We start from the raw sequence: 19,567 nt of genomic DNA, 5'->3' as shown, positions 1-19,567 counted from the left end.
GTTATATGCAACCAATTATTAAGTGTTATTTTCTTTAATTTACTTTAAGAGTAATACTTTTCTTCAAATAAAAATGGCTGGTCTGCCACCAAATGTGCCACGTTCTAAGGTATTTAACACATCTAGATGTATATATCAGGAAATGAAAGCTGAAATTCTGATCTATCATCTCATAATCATCTTTTGATCTCAAACTCAAAAGATTTCAGTTTATAGTACAAAAAAAAAGGAATTGGCCTTGCCGTTCCAGTATTTTTGGTAGGTACTATATTCCCTTTTTCCAATGTAGTATCTCCTAGTGTCCACAACCTGCCCACATTTCTGGCTAATAATCATAAGGTTCAGTTCTACTGCTTTTTCTCTCACAAGCACATATTAGAGCTCAATTTCTCAGTGTGAACACTTTAGGATTTTAGGATCTAGGATTTAACTGATAATTATAACTGATAACTATGTCTAATATTCAGTAGGTCTTTCCAGTAAAGGTTGTTAAAGTATTGACAATTACAGTATTTTTTTTTGTTGTAAATTTCAGTTCAGTTTAATCAGGGTACTGCATTGAATTAAACAAAATATGTGTGGTGGTCTGGGAAAACTCTTCATATGTTAAAATCTTGACATTTTCATCTATGTATTGTTCTGAAAACTGTAGGTTTTCCCGGTTTTCTCTTTCACATGTATCTCAACCATGAGTTTTCTTTTTTTTTTAACTTAGTCTGGTTACGCCTAAAAGTGAAAAGGGAGAAAACTGCATTTAAAGTTTCCATTCCAACTGCATCACAGGAGCATCATGGACATTTTAACAAGCGGTATCTGATTACAAACTGAACTTGATCCAAGCATGACATTCACTGGGTGAGGAGATTACACTAAGCTAGCCAGGTTCTAGACATCTTTAGTCAGACTGACTGATTTTACCATCAAATTTGTTAAACTGGTTAGTTACCCAACATGATCTTTGCAGGAAGACAGCCAAGATAAGGGTAAATAGTAAATAAAAAAAAACATATAAATAACAGTGAATATAGTAAAATATAACATTTAAATAACAGTAAAATATATTTATGGTTTCTTAAAGTTGACGCCCACAGGGATGGCACACATAATCGTATACCACTATATACGTATATTACATACTGGAATAATGTAGCAGTGTTCATTGCCTAAAAAATATATTTTCATTGGCCAGATACAGGACACAATAACATGGTTAGTCCAAATAAAAGCTGTGTAGCAATTAAATCATTTCAGTATGCCTGAGTGTTCAAATAGCCTTTTTTTGATGAGTTGAGTGAAGACGGCTTGACAGTCTTGAAAACAGCTTATATAAGCTGTTATAAATTCCATGTTTCTTTATTTCGTATTTTAGGCGTAGAGCTGAAAGCTTCAGTGTCAGCTCATTATTAAACTGTCAGGGGAATTCTAATATCAGAATTGACTTAAAACTGCTTTGCTGATGAAAAATGCTCATATCCAAGATATTGTATTATCAAGGGTCAAGTACACAATTTATAAATGTTTTCAAGCCCCTGTTTATCTTTAGTTTATTTGAGAATAAGCTGTTGCTAATAATCGGCTCTTAGCTTTACCTTCTAAAGCTAACGTTTGTTATTACTTTTTTTAAATCATTATTAAGTTTGCATGTTCAGTACTTATTGAGATGCGCATTGTATCGCCATTAAAACGCTATCAAATATCCTATTATGATAAGATGAGTGATGGTTTGAGCAGTGAGAATCAGATCAGTAACAGTCAAGAAAACAGCAGCCTGTTATTAATTCCACATCCCATTATTTCATATTCACAGGTGTAGAGCCTGAGCCCAGTGCTTCTCTCACTGCCAGCTCATTATTCACTGAATAATTTCTGATCATTGCGGATGGACGTAATTCAGATCTGCCAGCTGAGCCTTACTCAAGCCAACCAAGGCTGGATGAAAATGCATTTATGAAAATGCATCGTGTTTTCTGATGCTCTCAGGCAGTCTGAATTAGACGGCGTTGTGTTTTTCTCTTCCAGGAGCAGATGTTCCAAATGTATCCTCAATCTGGCAGAAGAAAAAAAAAAAAACCTCTCTCTATTTCAGTCTCAGGACTTGTGTTTGTCGGTGTTGGAGACGGGGTTGCAATCGATTTTGGCTGCTGCTGAGTGGTGATTGTGGTCATGTAATTCTCCCTTCAGTAGCCTTGAGATGTGTTCAATAGCCCTGCAGGGGGTCCTCATTGGCGCCGGTGTTGTGTAAAATCTGGGGTTGTACAATGCTTGTGTGTCTGTCTCGCTCAAGCGTATTTAAACACCACCATAAGAATCTATCTGTGCAAACATGGAGGCGTACACAAGTTACATGTGACACTGAGTCCGTAGCAGCTTTCTTTTTGTGTGAAATAATACAAGAAAACAGAAAAGTCTGTTTTCCCTTAAACGCTATAAAACAGCAGCTTCCTTACCATTCAAAGGCCTCCGAAGAGCTCTGTAGTAAGAAAAATAAAAGTAAGATCCTCCTACATTCTGTTTGCTTAGAGAAGATATCAGTATATTCAGTATGTTGGTTTGTTGTATAGGTTGCACTAACCTTGCAGACATTTTCATTCTCTATAGTGTTTATCCTTTTAGTGTTGCAGTACTTCAGTGCTATATTGTTTCCTGAGCTGAATCTTTTGATACAATCTTAATCTTATTCCCTCTGTCAAGCCTAGAAAAGTCCAAGCTTACCAAGAACTATACAGCAACGTTTAATGCTAAGACCTGATCTTTGACCGTCAAGGGTCTATGCCTAATTTGATTGTTTTTGATAACCCGATTAGATATATGGTGGTTTACATCATTTTTATTGTTCAGCACAGATAGGTTGATATATGTTTATAGTAAAACTATAAAAATCAAAGAAATATAGAAAAAAATACAAAACCTTTGTAAAGTCCAGATTTACTAAAAGAAAAAGAAAAAAAACTGCTAAACTGTAGAGCTACGAGTGGATTTGTAAGCCATGTATCTCTGTGACAAAATGCAAGTCTCTACACCAAGCAATTCCTAAATTATATATAGCAACGGTGCTGCTAATTACCGCTAGCTATTGGAATTAAATGTCAGGAACAAGCTTCCTATAACCAGTTGTCATAGCACACCTAATTTAAGTACACCAAGAAATAACATATCTGTTAGTGTATTTATTGCAAATGCAGAATTACATATAGAATTAGATATAATAGAATGAAAATGCAGATTACATATAGAATACTGTGATGTTGCAGTAACAACAAGGAGGCAAAAAATCCTGGAGTTGCTTGATTTATTTAGTGTCCAGATGCTTTGTTAAGTTTTGCACTGGATCTATGATCCTAATGTAGCGTAAAATTATCTAAAGTCAGCTGCTGTAAAGCTCTGTTTTTTTTCTTGCTGATGCAGTAGTTTTGATTACTATACCCCGTTTCCAAAAAAAAAATTACTTAATGTATAAATGACAATAGCCAAGTTTTCAAATAAACATGTAATTTTGTTTCAGTGTAGCATTAGGCTTTAAAATCTACTCCAGTACATTGCAAGGCTACAGGTGCTCATAGAAACTAATGTTAATGTCACTATAACTGCCTAACAGTTACCATATGTTAAACCTTATGGCATGGTGCATAATTTGGTGTTTTTCCCATCAGGCTGACTAAATGTATGAATAGTAAAACAATAGTTAGCTTATTTTCTTCACACAGAGTACAAGTACGAGTACATTGTTTTGATATCCGTTGATACTGATTCCAAAATTTAGTAACCTACTATGTTGGTGGTAGCTGTGAACTCCTCAGTTTTATGTTTAAGATGTAATGGTATTTAAACAATATATTTAATAGAGAGCGTGAGGGCAGCTGACCTGAGTGTGTAGATCAGTATCAGCAAGCGTATTCAGGAAAAATGAGCTCGCGATTCCATGAATGGAAGGGAAAGGAAGTGTGTGTGTGTGTGTGTGTGTCGGTGCTCAGTGCTCCCAGAAGTGAAGTGCTGTCACATACAACAGTTTCTCTGCACATTCACTTCATTGCTCTATTCTCACAAATACGTTTGTGACCATGTTCACTGACACTGTTCCACACACTCAGGTTGGCCGTGCTCATGCTTAGGGTACTGTTTAAAAGTCATAAAATATATTATCAGTATATCAGTGTCATTTCATCTTGTCTGTTTTTTAATGTGACAACATATACTAAGCCTATGTCATATAGTATCACATGTTAACAGCTGGGGGGCATGGTGGCTTAGTGGTTAGCACGTTTACCTCACACCTCCTGGGTTGGGGGTTTAAAGCACGCCTCTGCCCTGCGTGCGCTTGCATGCTCTCCCTGTGCTTTGGGGGTTTCTTCTGGGTGCTCTGGTTTCATCCCCAGTCCAAAGACATGCGTTATAGGCTGATTGGCATTTCCAAATGGGCTCCAGGTTCCCCTGCAACCCTCTGTAGGATCAGCATTTTGGAAAATGGAAGGATGTTATCACAGTATTTTTTTTTTTTTACAAAAGAGTATCTTTAAGAGTAGAAGTTCAAGCGAAAAAGTACAGTATAGGACTGTACACGGTATCGATGCATCTCTACTTACGAGTTCAGAAAAGTGATAGAAATAAGATTTAGAAATAAAAAGTAAACCACAAATCTCCCGATAGACTTTTGGGCATTCTGTGCTGGTTAGCAAGAGCCACTGATTAGCATTGTTCAGTGAAGCATTGTATATGTGGACACATTCAAAGCTCACCTCAAAATATGTTGTTCAGAAATGTCAAACAGACTTGCTTGTAATGTTTCCCTGATTGTAATTTTTTTATAGATATCTGAACCAAAAAGTATATAAGCTCTGAAAACAGTTATGCCTGCTATTTCAGACCTAGACTTTCATCATTTACATATATACACAGTGTTTATAGACTTATTGTACAGCCAAGGCTGCTAATTCAGACCTAGAATCTCTTGATCTCCAAGCCTTACAGAAGTAAAGCTCTGAGGTGATAACTGAGCCAGTATTTTACATTGCTGATACAGATGATGTGGATAATGATACGCTATAGTATAATGACCATCAGAAACTTTAATGACTGTTTGTTAGCATAAACTCCCTTCTGTTTTCTAAGTTAGATTCCTTATTGCTTCTTAGAAAGCAGCTGCATGTCAGGCTCCATTTAGCCCAGGGGCACATTAGCACACAGACACATACCTAATGGGCTTTTGCATGGTTCATCTATCAGTGTGTTTGTCTATTTGTGCCTGTTTCTAGTATTCGTGTATGGGTGATTGTGTAAGGCAAATACACCAATGTGCATATAATGCATTCGCTACATCCTGCATCTATAAATAAAGCGGTTATGTTGGTCATTTCCTGTCTGTGTGTATTTCTGGAGAAAGTATTTCTATGGTATGGCGTGTATCCTGTCACAGTGGAGGTCATAGTCTAATGTACTGTAGTGGGAAATTTACAAAAAGACATGGATTTGTTGTTTGTGGGTTTAGCTCAAATAATGATATCACATTTATATCATTAAATTATATCATATTATTATCTAGTGTAAATAAGCATTTAAATCACACATTAAGGTGTCATGAGATAGAAAATTAACTCAGGATGTGCCTTGTGAATAAGGAATGTAAGAAAATAGCACGATAGGTCTCTGATCAGATTTAGAAAATTATGATTTTTCTTTATTCAAAACCACATATGACAAAAATATGCAAGAAAAATGTTGTTGTTTAACAATTTAAAAAATGAGTGAATTTTTTATAATAAATTGAAATTACTATATCTCTGCATTTAATATGTGGTCTGTTAACATCAGACAAAAACAGACAGAAGGTTCAAGCCAGCACTTTTGACAGAAGTTGATTGTATCTCTTAGAATGAAGTCTTTTTTTTTTTTTTTTTGCAATGTTGTCATGAAAAAAAATTATGCAACCTAATCGTGTGACCTTAAAAAGTTAAAGGTGCATTAGTCAAGATTAGTCAAGACTGCAGCTCTAGTGGTTAAGTAGATGAAATACAACAACATTGTAACCTTGTTTTTTTCATTGTAACCTCATTGCACCTGCTTACCATTCTCATTGCAAAGCTCCGCCTCCAGAATCTACAGCTAGCAGAGTTCAGTTATATGGCTGATGGTGTTAGCACTTTTGCCTGACCTGTGGTTTTGCCCACTCGGTCATTCAACTGCTTGATAACCAACTTATAACCTACACTCCTGGGCAAAAAAAATGGGCCAAGCCCAAAATGGCAAAATATTAAGCTTTTAATGGTCTTAACAACAAATCATTGGTCAGAAAATTAGCAAGAATTAAATAAATGCACTCCTGCGCCACCATCTGCTCATTTACTTTTGCTGTAGTGAACTGTTTGTTTGGGGAAAAGCTAGAAACAGGAAAATTCACTTATATAGTATTCTTGTACGCAAAGGTAAAATCATGAAAATGATTAAAATGTTTGATGTAAAATTCATACATCATGTCTGGGCGTACAAAATGTTCCAAAAATATCCGCTGGGATGTTTTTATTTTCCTTAAAAAAAATTAGTCATTATTTGGTTATCTGCCACATCTGCTGCAGCCCATCGAGGGCCTGATAACAAGCTCATAAATAGAACCAGAATTGACAGAGCAGAGAGAGAGCTTATTTGGGGAGACAGTATTTGTTTAATTCTTGTTTAATTCAGTATTTTGTTTAATTTCCTGACCAATGATTTGTTGTTAAGAGCATTAAAAACGTAATATTTTGCCATGTTGGGCTTGTCAATTTTTTTGCCCAGGAGTGTACAAATATCAGACATTTGACACCTACTGATTTGGTGCTCTGAGAATAGTCGAGCAGGTTCTCTGTACTGTTCTTATCTGTAATGAACTTCCATGAGTTTTCAGTTTCCATCACTACCTGTGTTAACATTAGCATTGTTATGTGCATGAGAGTTTGATGCAGTTTTCTAGTATTACATATGTTTTTGTGAAGGTGGTTTATAAAAGCATGACCTTACCTGGCTCTCTAAATGATGAAAATCATAAAAAGCACTACCAGTATTCCAGTAGTACTATCTTTCATGTCATTCCCTTTTTTTTGGAAGCATAGCATTGTTGGCTTATTATTATTATTATTATTATTATTATTATTATTATTATTATTATTATTATAGCTTATTATTATTTGCACTAGGTGTTTACTGGAGTCTGCCATGTTTTCCTTTCCGAACAGACTGAGATGGGTGTGGAGTGGAGGGCTTTTTACAAGGGTGTATAAAATGACTGACAGGAGGCCCATTAACACAGACAAGCAATCCGGCCTGGACTGCAGTTTTCTCAGCCACATAATACACTTGTGCTGATGGCATTACTTAAACAATTATTTTTTCATGTTTTACATAGTTTCTAGGTTATCTGTAGTAGTAAGAAAAAATAAACTACTGCACCTACTGTGTAAGAGCCTTTTTTGCTGCACACTAAAAGAAAAAATAAGTCTATATGTATTCCTCACTTCTTTATAAATCCCAGTACCTGCAAAAGAGCAAAAAATGCTTTCACATTATTCATGGAAAAAATCTCTGCCCACAAACACACCTCCAACTAACCAAAAACGCATATTAATACATTTTCTGATGAATAGCTGAATGTACCTGTAAACTCAGTATACAGTTCTACATTTGCTAGAGAGCAAAGAAAAGATGCCCAGAAAATGCTGTATATTTTTCAGTAAGAGTTTTCTTAATCAGTTGTTGAACAATATGAAAAGAAATATGCTTATTTCATTAAAGGTTGCATTATTGTGGAGTTTAATACTAACCAACAGAGCGTACAGAGAGGTGAAGAAGTATCTTAAAATGTTTAGATGGCGAGATATCTGCACTTCCAATTTGTAAAATCTGCAACTTTCATCAGCCCTGTAAATCTCATGTGACATAACTCTATCAGTCTCCCACATGCATGTTATGCTTTCTATGGTGTGAAAATTGATGAGAACAGCTTTACCTTGATTGATTTCAGTGACATTCTCCTCCACATCTGCCCCTGTTCATCTCAGCTGTCAGGAACAGGAATGAAATTTCTGAAGTATAAAGAGTTGGTGAGATTTTTGTCTGACAAGTTTGGCAACCCTATAATCCAAACACTTTACATTACCCTGGTGAAATCATGTTGTACATTTCATCTTGAACATTCTGGGACTCACATCAGGAGAGACCTTGCCCTGTAGTCCCTATGGAAGTTTGGTATGTGAAGGAAATAAATCAAGTGTGTGTGTATTTTAGGAGAAACGTATAGAAATTTACTATTGCCCAAGCATGCACACTTAGAGAAGTGCCTGAAGATTCAAGCAGCATGAAAATCGGATGATTCTGACAGCAAGAGTGATGTAGTTAGCTTATAAATGAATGGAGTTAGTATTACTTAAGGCTACATTAATGTTGAACCTTATCTTTGGATAAAGAGCAGAAATATATACACTCATAGGCCACGTTAACGTACAAGAACCCCTACTCCTTCTCATTCATACCATTATCCAGTCAGCCAATCATGTTGCAGCAGTGCAATGCATAAAATCATGCAGATACAGATCAACTTAATGTTCAGATGGAACATCTTCAGTTAATGTTCACATCAAACATCAGAATGGGGAAAAATGTGATCTGAGTGACGTTGACCATGGCATAATTGTTGGTGCTAGATCAGCTAGAGTATTTCAGAAACTGTTGATCTTCTGGGATTTTCACCCACAACAGCCTCTAGAGTTTGCACAGAATGGTGCGAAAAACAAAAAACATCCACTGAGCAGCAGTTCTGCTGTTAGAAATGCCTTATTGATGAGAGAGGGCAGAAGAGAATGGCCAGACTGTTTCAAGCTCACAGGAAGGCTACGGTAACTCAAAAAACTACTCTTTACAACCGTGGTGATCAGAAAAGCAGCTCAAAATGTACATCAGTTTCCACTCCTGTCAGCCAAGAAGAGGAATCTGCAGCTACAGTACATACAGGCTCATCCACACAGGACAATTGATTGGAAAAAGAAGTTTAGGTGAAAATGTACATACTGTAGCTTAACATAGTTCCTAATAAAGTGGACAATGAGTGTATATATACAGTATACAAGTATACTGTCTATAGTGTAGTAGTAAGAAGTAACACCGAGACATGCAAGATGGTGAATATATGAGACTATAATGCAGTATGTACAGGTGTCCAAATACTGTTAAATTAAGCAATTAAATAAGCTGATGGTCATGAAATGAAGAGCATGGCTGATTAAAAATGTGTTTTGTATGAGAATTGGTTTGTTTGCAGTCTGTAAAAGTGTGTTCTTTGATAAAACTTGGAGTGCCAGACAGGCAGATGATACTGGGGATGTACGTTCAGGGGCATTTTCAATTTGCATATTCATAAAAATCTAGATTTTTTTATTGAGGGTAAAGTGTTAGAGCATTAGTATTCTCATGAGCTAAACTGTCAGTGCAAAGAATGGTGTGTACAGACCAATTTCAGAAGGAGGGACGCAGGAGTGGAACAGAATTAAACATCGGGTCCATTGTTAAATAATAAATTTTATGTTTACACAGTAAAAAAAAAAATGACTGTAGCAGCAGCAGGGTAGCCAGTAAAATACTGTAAAATGTACAGTAAATAACTATAAAACATATTTACAGTAAAGTAGTGTAGTATCTTACATAGTATAAAATAACACATAATCCAGTATGTTTGCTCATTTGGCTGATCCTTTAAAAAAAAAAAAAAGACTTACAATTGAGGAAGGATAAAACTGAGCAGAGGGTCTTGCTTAAAGACCTAAACCTGGCATCATGGTGGTGTTGGGATTTGAACACACAACCACCTGATGTGTAAAGCAAAGCCTTAAACAGTGAGCCACCAAAACTTGTTGCACAGATTCAAGCTTTTTACTAGCATTTAAATTTAAACTGAAGGTTGACACAAGGAGAATCTCACCTTCTCACCACTGCCAAAAACGTTCAATATCCCACTATGCATTGCATTTTTTTTTTAAAAATTAGACAGCATTAAAAGAAGTACTGTAAATTTACAGCATTTTTTACAGTATGTGTGTGTGTGTGTGTGTGTGTGTTGGGAGGCTGTAAGGTTTATTATAGCCTAGACTTTGGGGATTTTTTTTTTTTTTTCGAATACATCGATCAATGGATAAATTAGTTAAAGTGAAATTGAAACCTAAAATGTTGCTTGATTTTTGGTGGGTTTGATGACATTAATTATTCATTTCCTTTTTAATGGGTGTCACATTAAAAGGCTCCATATTGTGTTTTATTTTGTCTCCGGTTGGTAGTGGTAAGATTCAGGTCAGATTTGGACAAAATGTTCCGGTTTAAAATTTCATGGCCATTAAGAGCGCTAATTAAAATGTCAGTGGCACGTAACTGACAACCCATTAACCTATCAACTGCCACTTTCAGTAGGGGGGCACATGTGGTGGCCAGTCAGAATTTGATGGGGGCCAGTGCCACTCCAGGACAACCAGACATGTCCCTGATTGCAAAACAGCAAACCCTGTTTATTTGTCACTCTCTAAAACCCTGTACTGACTGTGAACCTTTCTCCTGTCAGAGTACTTTATTGATCTCTGAGGGCAAAGACACTTTACAGAACACAATATCTTACTATGTGACTATATGATACTATACAAATCCTCACTGGCCCTTTGAAGAGCACCAGTTAGTCTTTTTCCAGTTTGGTGTGTATATCATAGAATTAAAGTTACAGGTCATTCTACAGATTCATAGCACTGGGCTGAAAGGATCAAAGTAAAAAGGTTCAGAGAGCCAAATCTCAACAGCTGTATGTTCCCAAACTGTTTACTCTTTGAGGAACTCTTATTACTATTTCCTTTTTTCATTCCTTGTTTCAGGCCGCATGTGCATTCTGCTGCATGTCTTAATATAACACTGAACATCTGTCAGTGAGGATGCTAATCATTAAAAATAAGAGATGACAGCTCAGAGACCAAGGTTCCTGCTTATTCAATCATTTCAATAAGACTTCTTTTCAGCAAATCCTCAGCAGATATGGAAACACCTAATGATTGTCCAACTTAATTAACTTTGATTTTTGGCTATATGATCTATTATATTAATTTAAATATGTTTTATTAAATCTTCCTGATTGTATTAGAAGTATTTTTGGGTTTAATGTTTGGAAGGTTGTTCAGCGGACAGCGTTAGCGCCTCACAACCCTGAGCAGGATGAAGCAGTAACTGAAGATGAATCATTGCTTCTAGCTTTTATGTCCATTTTATTTGAGATTGTTTACTCTAATTTACATATGTCCAGGATTGTATTACTCATTAACATGTTTTTATTTAATGTCTTATCTGCTGTCAGTTTTAATTCCTTATTAATTTTTAATTTCTTTCTTGTTGATATTCAGGTCCCCTCTGAAAAGGATACCACGGGGCTTCTCTGATTACTGATAAATAAATTAAAAAAAAAAAAAAAAGACCTGATTAAAAAACTCACAGCACTTTCATATACTATAGGTAGATGATTTGGTAAAAATCACTTGATGTTACTTGATGACATTTCCTTTATGTGTATTGTTATAATTAGGTTGGCTAACATAACAGAAAATCTGTGGTGTCAGTAAAGTTTTATTTAACACCTACACAAGGAAAACCAACAAGGAAAAGCAAACCATTATAAAGTAAAACATTGACCATATTTGTGATACTTAGAGCACTGTCATCAGTGTCATTTATCATGATCTTGATTTCATATCATTGGATTGTCTAGCCCTTTGTGCAAAACTCAGGATACTATACAAAACACGGACTATCTTGCACGCACCCAAAACCATACGCTATGGTTGCAATTACTGAGACATGTGCGGCCATTTACTAAATGAGGTGTTAATGTCAACCCAGCAGATTGGTTTCATATACAAAAACAAGCCTCTTGTTTACTTTCGACTTGAACCTTCTTTGAGAAAGACCTGAGCCTCATTAAACTGAGTGACCATTGATGATTCAAAACACACCTTCACACATACTGCAGTGTTAGGTAGAATTTATTTTAACCCTCAGTCTGGCCAAGTGCAATGAGGGAATGAAATTCCCTGCTGATTGTAGAGCATCACTAGTTCTAACTTCTTTCAACTGACTTCTTTCTTACCAGGGTGTCACTGTGGACCATTTCCTTCTGCCTTTAAAGTACCACAAAAATGTGATGAAAAAGCAGTCAGTCCTGCTCTGTGATACACTGTTCACTCTATTTACTCTATTGTATCTAGATTATTTTTCATTTAACTTCCTAATTAGTGACATATACAGGTTAACGTAACAATATAGACATATTTACGAAAGTTTATGCTCTGGCTGGTCTATCACAGCCAAACAGCATGTCTGTTTCAGAGGTGCCAAAATTTCTGCATTAGGTGTTGCATTTCAGATTTTCTAATCCTTGCTATGGTGATACAGGGGACACCTAAGAACTATGCTTCTCTGCTTTTTCAGATAATGCAACAATAAGACCAAAATAAAATTCGCCCAGTGGAAAAAAACAGTTCACTGAAGGGGAAAGGACACGGGGTGTGAAAGGCACATTTGCCTCTAGTAGTGGTTACTTTCCCTTTGCGCCACCTTTATCTAGTTGAACTTTGACCTCTGAATTGAGGAGCAAAAGAAACTAAGATGGCAGGACTGTGGTTTCTTTGATGGGTAATAAAAACGTAGGTGCTATATTACCATTTTGTTGGGTAGTAAATAGTAAACTGGCAATCAGTGTATATTACAGAGATGATGTTCAGGTCATTTTGAGTGTTGAGTAAAAAAGGAGAAATTAAAGTGATAATAAATGTGCTACAAATGAATGCTCTTGGAAAAACTGAACTGTAAAAGTTGTGTTAGTGTCTTTCCCCCCTTTCCTTATTTTAATATAAATATTACAGTGGTATTGCTCTCTAAAGACACAGCATGGGTCAATGGAGAGAAATTGCTAAGTAGTGAATGCTACAGTATAGGAGGATCAAGACTAATAAACCATCATCCACATACTTGCTCATACTTTGCCCCCCCCCATCTCTGTAGGTCTCAGATGCGCAGTGCTGTGTTGGCTGCCTCTAACCGCAGTGTGTTGAGTCTCGGTGAGGCCGATGGCGCCCCGTGTTGCGGGATTCGGCCCGGCCCGCTTCCTGGTTCTGCTGCTCCTACTGCCTGGAAAAATGTCCCATTGGGGCGTAGCGATGGCGACAGAGTCACCCTGCCACCGAGCTGAGCATCCATTCATCTCTCACGCAGGTGAGTATCATTTATTTATTCCCAGATTCAATTAGCTTAAGTGCATTTTGATCCTTGTTCAGTCCTACACAATATCAGTCTGAAATGCAGAGAGGTAGCAGATCAGATTTGACATATATTCCACTGACATATTTTTTTATACATGCCGTATGAGGTTCCCTGACAATTTGCTTTTCCAACATCACGATTTTATTCCAACATCACAATTTTTAACATTCTTATTATTTCAGATCGATCCACCATCTTCAATTTAAGCTGATTCCCAAATGCCTTCCAACAAACGTCGTTTGCACCCTACATGTGGTACAGCATAAAAGATCTTACAACTCTACCTAGTGCCCTAGTTTTCACTGTATTTTAACATTGTATGATAAAGTTTGCACTCAGGTTTTCTTGCATTTTCCTTAAAGATTAAAGTATTGGCATACTTGTTTTTAGGTTGTACGCTGCCATGAGGTAGATTCAGCAAGCACTCTTGTGCTTAAAAATTCACCCCTGTGAGGAAGGCACTTTAAAGCCAATTTAAATATACCTAGTTTAAAAATTATTTTTACTCATGCTAATCACTTGTCACAACCTGGATTCATCCATCAAAACCTGTTCTCTCTCTGTTCTCACCTGCGGAACAAACCACTCCAGGGTTCCATTCAAACCAGCTAAATGCTGCATATGCGAACGCACCCTTAGAGACCAAACAGTGCTTGCAAACTTTGTTACTGCCTTAATTACGTCTCTCTCTCTCCCTCTCCATGAAATTACAGATTGTGTGATCAATGTCATTTTAAGAGTACTCAATAAGTAATCAAGCTGTTCAGAGCCAGAAGGCCTCCAGAGTGTTTCAGACAGGACAAGGTCACTTTCAAGGAAGTGGCTCTAAACGTATGGAGTGTGCGTTCGAACCTGTATTTATTTCACTAGACATGATTAGTTCGAGCCACTGAGGTCTTGTTTCTCTACAGACTGAAAGAGACTGACAGAAGCAGATTATGGTTTAGTGCCCTTGCTAAAGGGCACAATATCTTGGGGTTTTTGAGCAGCACCTTTCAGACTAGTCCTAAAAAGTACAAGGACAGATTTACACAGGCATGAAGCTCAGCGTGTACACACACAGACGCACTTTAAATCACAGAAGCCTGTCAGAAATGAAGAGGTGAGCATAGTGTTAGAGACAGCCAGTTCTCGGAATGACTGTCCAAGAATATGGTCACGCAAACACACACACACACATGCACATAAACACACAAACAATGTGAAACTTTCAAGAAAAAAAAAAATGAGCACTTTATAATACAGCCTTCACTGTGTGGTTTTCCCAGTGTGTGTGTGCATGTTTTTGTATTAATCCAAGAGCTACACACAGTTCAGAAATATCATAACCACACACCAACCAAATGACAATAAAACCGATTCATCCACAAAGACGGCTTTATGCAGCCCCAGCATACACAAGCTCACCACATGGGTTAGCATTATTTTAACCCCATTATATTTCTTCATGTGTATATTTTTCATGTCGCTCCACCTAGACTAAAATAACTGCTTTCTCACATTTTATGGTCTCTGAGATTTTCATCTGGGATCCAGATTATGCTGGAGTAAGAAATAGGCTGTGTCTCAAATTGTACACTATGCACTACACTCTCACAACTGAGTTAGATTTAGAGAATTTAAAAGATGGCTTTATCCAGGGTGTGCTTTGTAGTCTTTTTTTTTTTTTTTTACACTGCCTTAAGTGTTTGTTTAAGTGCTTAGTATAGAGGTGGGTCTTCATTCTTTATTTGAAGACATTTAGTGACTCAGCTGTTTAGACAGCCAGGGATAACTTTTATAGGCATATACCAGGGTATAATGTGATGCCAATTCAATGTAGGGACCATATTTACTGATATATATTTTTAGTCAGCAACAGTTCATGACCATTGATTTTTGGTGGAGCAGGATGTCAAACAAAATTTGTCTGAGAGGCAGTTACACTTGACTTATGCTGTAGACTACTATGTAGTGAATTTTTAGAGTAACTCCACATTTTGAGCAGTTTTAGACATACCTTTAACCGTGTTCAAGGCAATATCATTGATTGTCAGGTTTCAGCAAAATTTCCAGCCTACTTACATCTCAAAATCCACACAAAAGACCTGAAACAAAAAGACCTGAAACTACCACACCAAATTTGGGCATTAGAAATTTTTCTTCTTCTTTTTCTCAGCCATTGCATGGGAAACAAGGTCAATATGGTGCATGCATATTTCTGTTATACAGACATTATCCACTCCATAATCCCCTTTTTATTCTCCCAATCTTTGCAATATATCAATATATGCAGTATACCATACAGTAGAAATGGCACAGTACTTTATAGACACACTTAGAATGCAAAACAAAGCATTTTGCCATTGTTTGCAGAAATTTCTTAGATTTAATTACAATTATTTGCTATAAAACAAGACCATGGTGGCCGCAGAATATTTTTAAACAAGCCCTGGCAACCCAATTATTAACTGTCCTGACTTGTAATGTTCATAATGCAAGCATGGGGCAGCGTGATTCCTGGAGCTACTTGCTGCGCCAACGTTCAGTCCCATGGAAATAAAATAATTAAACTAACTTTAAATAATTAAAGTATAAACAATTAGCCTGTTTTGCATTGTTTGGGATAGGATAACACATCCTCCACAATAGTTCCGACATTGCGGTTTTTAATGTTTTTAATCAAAACAACAGCTCCAATGCTGCTCCTTTTTCCTAGTCCTGAAGTTAAAAGAGCATTTCTAACCACATTGTATATAAATTCTACAGTATATTGTGTTTTGTACATTGTATGTGTAGAAGTGTATACTCATGCATATGGACAACAGTGCATTTTAATAACTGGTGATGAGTGTCATTGAAAGCCACAGAACATGGGCTATGCAGTCATTAACTTTTTCCCATAATAATGAATTTTTCTCTTTAATGTTGTGTTCAGAGAGTTTTCTAAGGAAATGACAAAATCTTAACATCAGGGTCTTAGTGTCCAGGGATATAGGCTGACTATCAAGACTTTGCCTTAAACGGAATCACCTCAAGTTACCTCGCGTCATTGAGCCATGCCAGAACCCCAAATTTTTAAAAGTTTTAGAAACATTAACTAATGTCTGTCTGCAGTGTAACATCATTTTTGCTTACTGTGTGTCTATTTAAAAAAAAATTCAAACCACATGCAAACCAAACATTTAAACCATTCAGAAAAATGAATACCACTGATCTCTAAAGCAGGCTTCTATCACTGAGTGCCAAAGTGTTCTGCATTCCATGCTGTATTTCTTTCCAGGATATCATCTGGGTATTAATAGTTTTATACACTATATGGCCAAATGATTGTGGCCAAATGACCATAACACTTATATGTGCTTTTTGAAGATCCCAGTCCAGATTTATGTCCCTTTTCTGTTTTAAGAACCTCCATTCTTCTGGGAAGGCTTTCCAAGATTTTGGAATGTAGCTATGGAGATTTGCCCATTGAGCCACAAGAGCATTAATGAGGTCAGGCGCTGCTGTCGAGTGAGGAGGCCTGAGGTGCAATCGGCATGCCAGTTCATCCCAAAGTTGTTCAGTGGTGTTGAGGTCAGGGCTCTGTGCAGGACACTCGAGTTCTTCCACTCCAACCTTGGCAAACCATGTCTTCATGGAGCTCGCTTTGTGCACAGGGGTACTGTCATGCTGAAACAGGTTTGGGCCTCTTAGTTCCATTGAAAGGAAATCTTAAAGCTGCAGCGTACAAAGATGTCCTACATAATTGTGTGCTTCCAACTTTGTGGCAGCAGTTTGGGTAAGGCCACATGGTCAAGTGTGTCAGGTGTGATGGTCAGGTATCCACAAACATTTGGCCAGTTAGTGTAGTATGAGGCATAGATTAGGAATGTGAGATAACAGGAAATTGGAGGTCTTTCTTAAATGACTTTTGATTTAAAATGTTACTACCCAGCTACACTAGGTTCAAGATAATTCTTGGTTCTTGTGCAGGACTAACGTGTGAAAAATATGGTCTGTTTTGGAAAAAAAATATGAATATTTTTTTTGGTAAAATCTAGTAAATATGTTGTCTTACAGTAACTGATCTTTAAAAATTAAACAAAATTTTAGAAATGTAAAAAATAAATCTTAAAAGGATCTGAAATTTGTTTTATGAAGAAAGAGTAGAAACCCTGTGGTCAAGTACATAGTGCACAGTGTAAGAATATACTACATTATTCAGCTCATTCTCTCTCTAGCCCAGTGTTTTTTTTTTTGGGTTTTGACCTGCCTGCCAGTACTCCAGCCTCAGCTCTTATTTATGGCCATGGATTTTGGAAGAGGTACTGCAAATGTGGCCAGCTGTCTCTGGCTCTTATTTGTTATCCCAGAGCTTTGGGTTTACCTAGTGATCAAATTCCAGTTAACAAATGACTCGGTAATATCACCTCGGCTAATTGGTTTTACATGGAAATAATAATGGTATTGTTTAGCCTTTGGCAAACTTTGACTTCAGTAGAAGCTGGATTCAAAAAAGTACACACTAGGAAGTTTCATAGTTAAGTCTTTTTCATAGTTAAAGCAAAAAAACAAGTTGAGATGTTGCTATTTTTAGGTTATTTTATTGGTGCCGTTAAATGCATAGTTAAAACAGCAGTAAACAACCCCTCAAACTGTGTTTCACTTAATAGCCCTACACAGGCTACAAAATACATTTGCATCTTCAGTGCTTTTTAGGCTACATTAATAGCAATGAAAAATACAAACAAATCAGTGCAATAAAAATGTAAAAATAAATAATCTTAAAAATCACTTGTTTGGATGACCTGAGAGCTCAGAAATCACTGATTCTGTAGTTGAGAGTGCGCAGCTACTGAGCAGCTATGGGTTAAACTTCTGTGAGCTTTTTACTAAAATATGTAGAATAAAATTTACAACTAAGCCTGTAGGATGTGTAGTATATTTTATTGTGTTGTATTGGTTTGTTTGTTTTTTATAGAAGGTGATAGTCTTATAGAAGCTGATAGTCATGATCTTATCCTTTCTAGTGTGTGTGGGAGATAAATTACCTAAAAACGTTTGATTATCACAGCTAAACACTTGGAAAAGTAACAGTCAAAATTCATTAAATTTGTATCTGTAAAAATAAAACCATACTACGGGTCCATTGTGCTCAATAGGCCGGTAGATGTCCATAACTTCTAATCTAAAGGGTGAATTTGAAAAAAAAAAAAAAAGAAATTTGTTGAATGTGATTCAATTAGTAAGAATTAACATAATATTTAACAAAATATTAACAAAATATTTATTGCACAAGTGTTTCACTGTGTGCCTGACAACAAAAATAACTGTGGTTGACTAGTCTACTCAACCCCCTAGCACACACTTGCAGTTAGGTACTGTATGTGCTGATCAATTGTTATTATAAACATTTCAAATTATTGTTTTTTTCACTCTGCTTTCCATGTATTTAAGCTTAATAGAGAACAAAAATTGAACAAAAGACATCACAACACACTAGAAGTAAATAACATAATAGCAATCCACAATAACTTTGTTTGTGAAAAATAACCAATAACAGTGGTTATGCTGACCAATGGGACAATTAATTATTTTAGAATACAATATGGCAATAGTATTGTAATCCATGCTTAGAGGTCCAGCAGTTATGAAAATTCATATGAAAAATCATATGACAATTTTTAATTTCAGCACATGCCTACTTCCCAGCTAACTGAAAAGGTTATCATAAAGTTTTGTAATGTTTTTGACATGGTTTAAAAGGGTTAGCTGGTAACTTTACAAAAATAATGTTCCGGAAATAATGATTCTTCACAATGTTACTACAACACTGCGCTGTGCTAGCACTGTGTAAAAATAATGACGTAATAACATTACAACTAAATGTTAGAACATTTATAAATGTGATATTAAAACATTCTAAGAAAAACCCAACAACTTTACAGATTGAACATTTTTACAACAAACAGTTGAACCTAGAACCATAACATACATAAACCTTTCTGCAAACCTGAAACTGTGTAGGCCTGGGATTGAAAATTAAATTGGTTTGCTTTTTTTTAAGCATTTAAAGCAGAAGACAAGGAGATTGGCAAGTCAACCCCTTAGTGCAAATCCAGCTCTGATCTAACCTACCCCAAAAAACCCTGCTTTCCCTGAGGGCGAATACACACACTTACTTTCCCCGTAAATTGGCTTGGAGGATTGAGACTGTAGTCTCTCTTGTGTGTAATTTGAACCGTCAAAAATCAATACAGATGTTGGGATGCCCGTGTCCGAAATCTGAGTCCCCAAGAAGTGCTCC

General features: G+C 36.4%; 1 protein-coding gene across 1 annotated transcript in view; it reads left to right on the top strand.

Annotated features, from left to right (window-relative positions):
• The window catches only part of sema5a (sema domain, seven thrombospondin repeats (type 1 and type 1-like), transmembrane domain (TM) and short cytoplasmic domain, (semaphorin) 5A), a 209,275-nt gene that overhangs the window by 41,811 nt on the left and 147,897 nt on the right, over positions 1-19,567 (top strand). Inside the window, exon 2 of the mRNA XM_026938143.3 lies at positions 13,042-13,251. Coding sequence (XP_026793944.2) covers positions 13,107-13,251 — 145 coding nt within the window. The 5' untranslated portion in view covers positions 13,042-13,106. The remainder of the gene's footprint in view (positions 1-13,041; positions 13,252-19,567) is intronic.

This window comes from Pangasianodon hypophthalmus, chromosome 22 (assembly GCF_027358585.1).
Source record: "Pangasianodon hypophthalmus isolate fPanHyp1 chromosome 22, fPanHyp1.pri, whole genome shotgun sequence".
NCBI classification, from domain to species: Eukaryota; Metazoa; Chordata; class Actinopteri; order Siluriformes; family Pangasiidae; genus Pangasianodon; species Pangasianodon hypophthalmus.
This window is presented reverse-complemented; position numbering and strand designations above follow the sequence as displayed.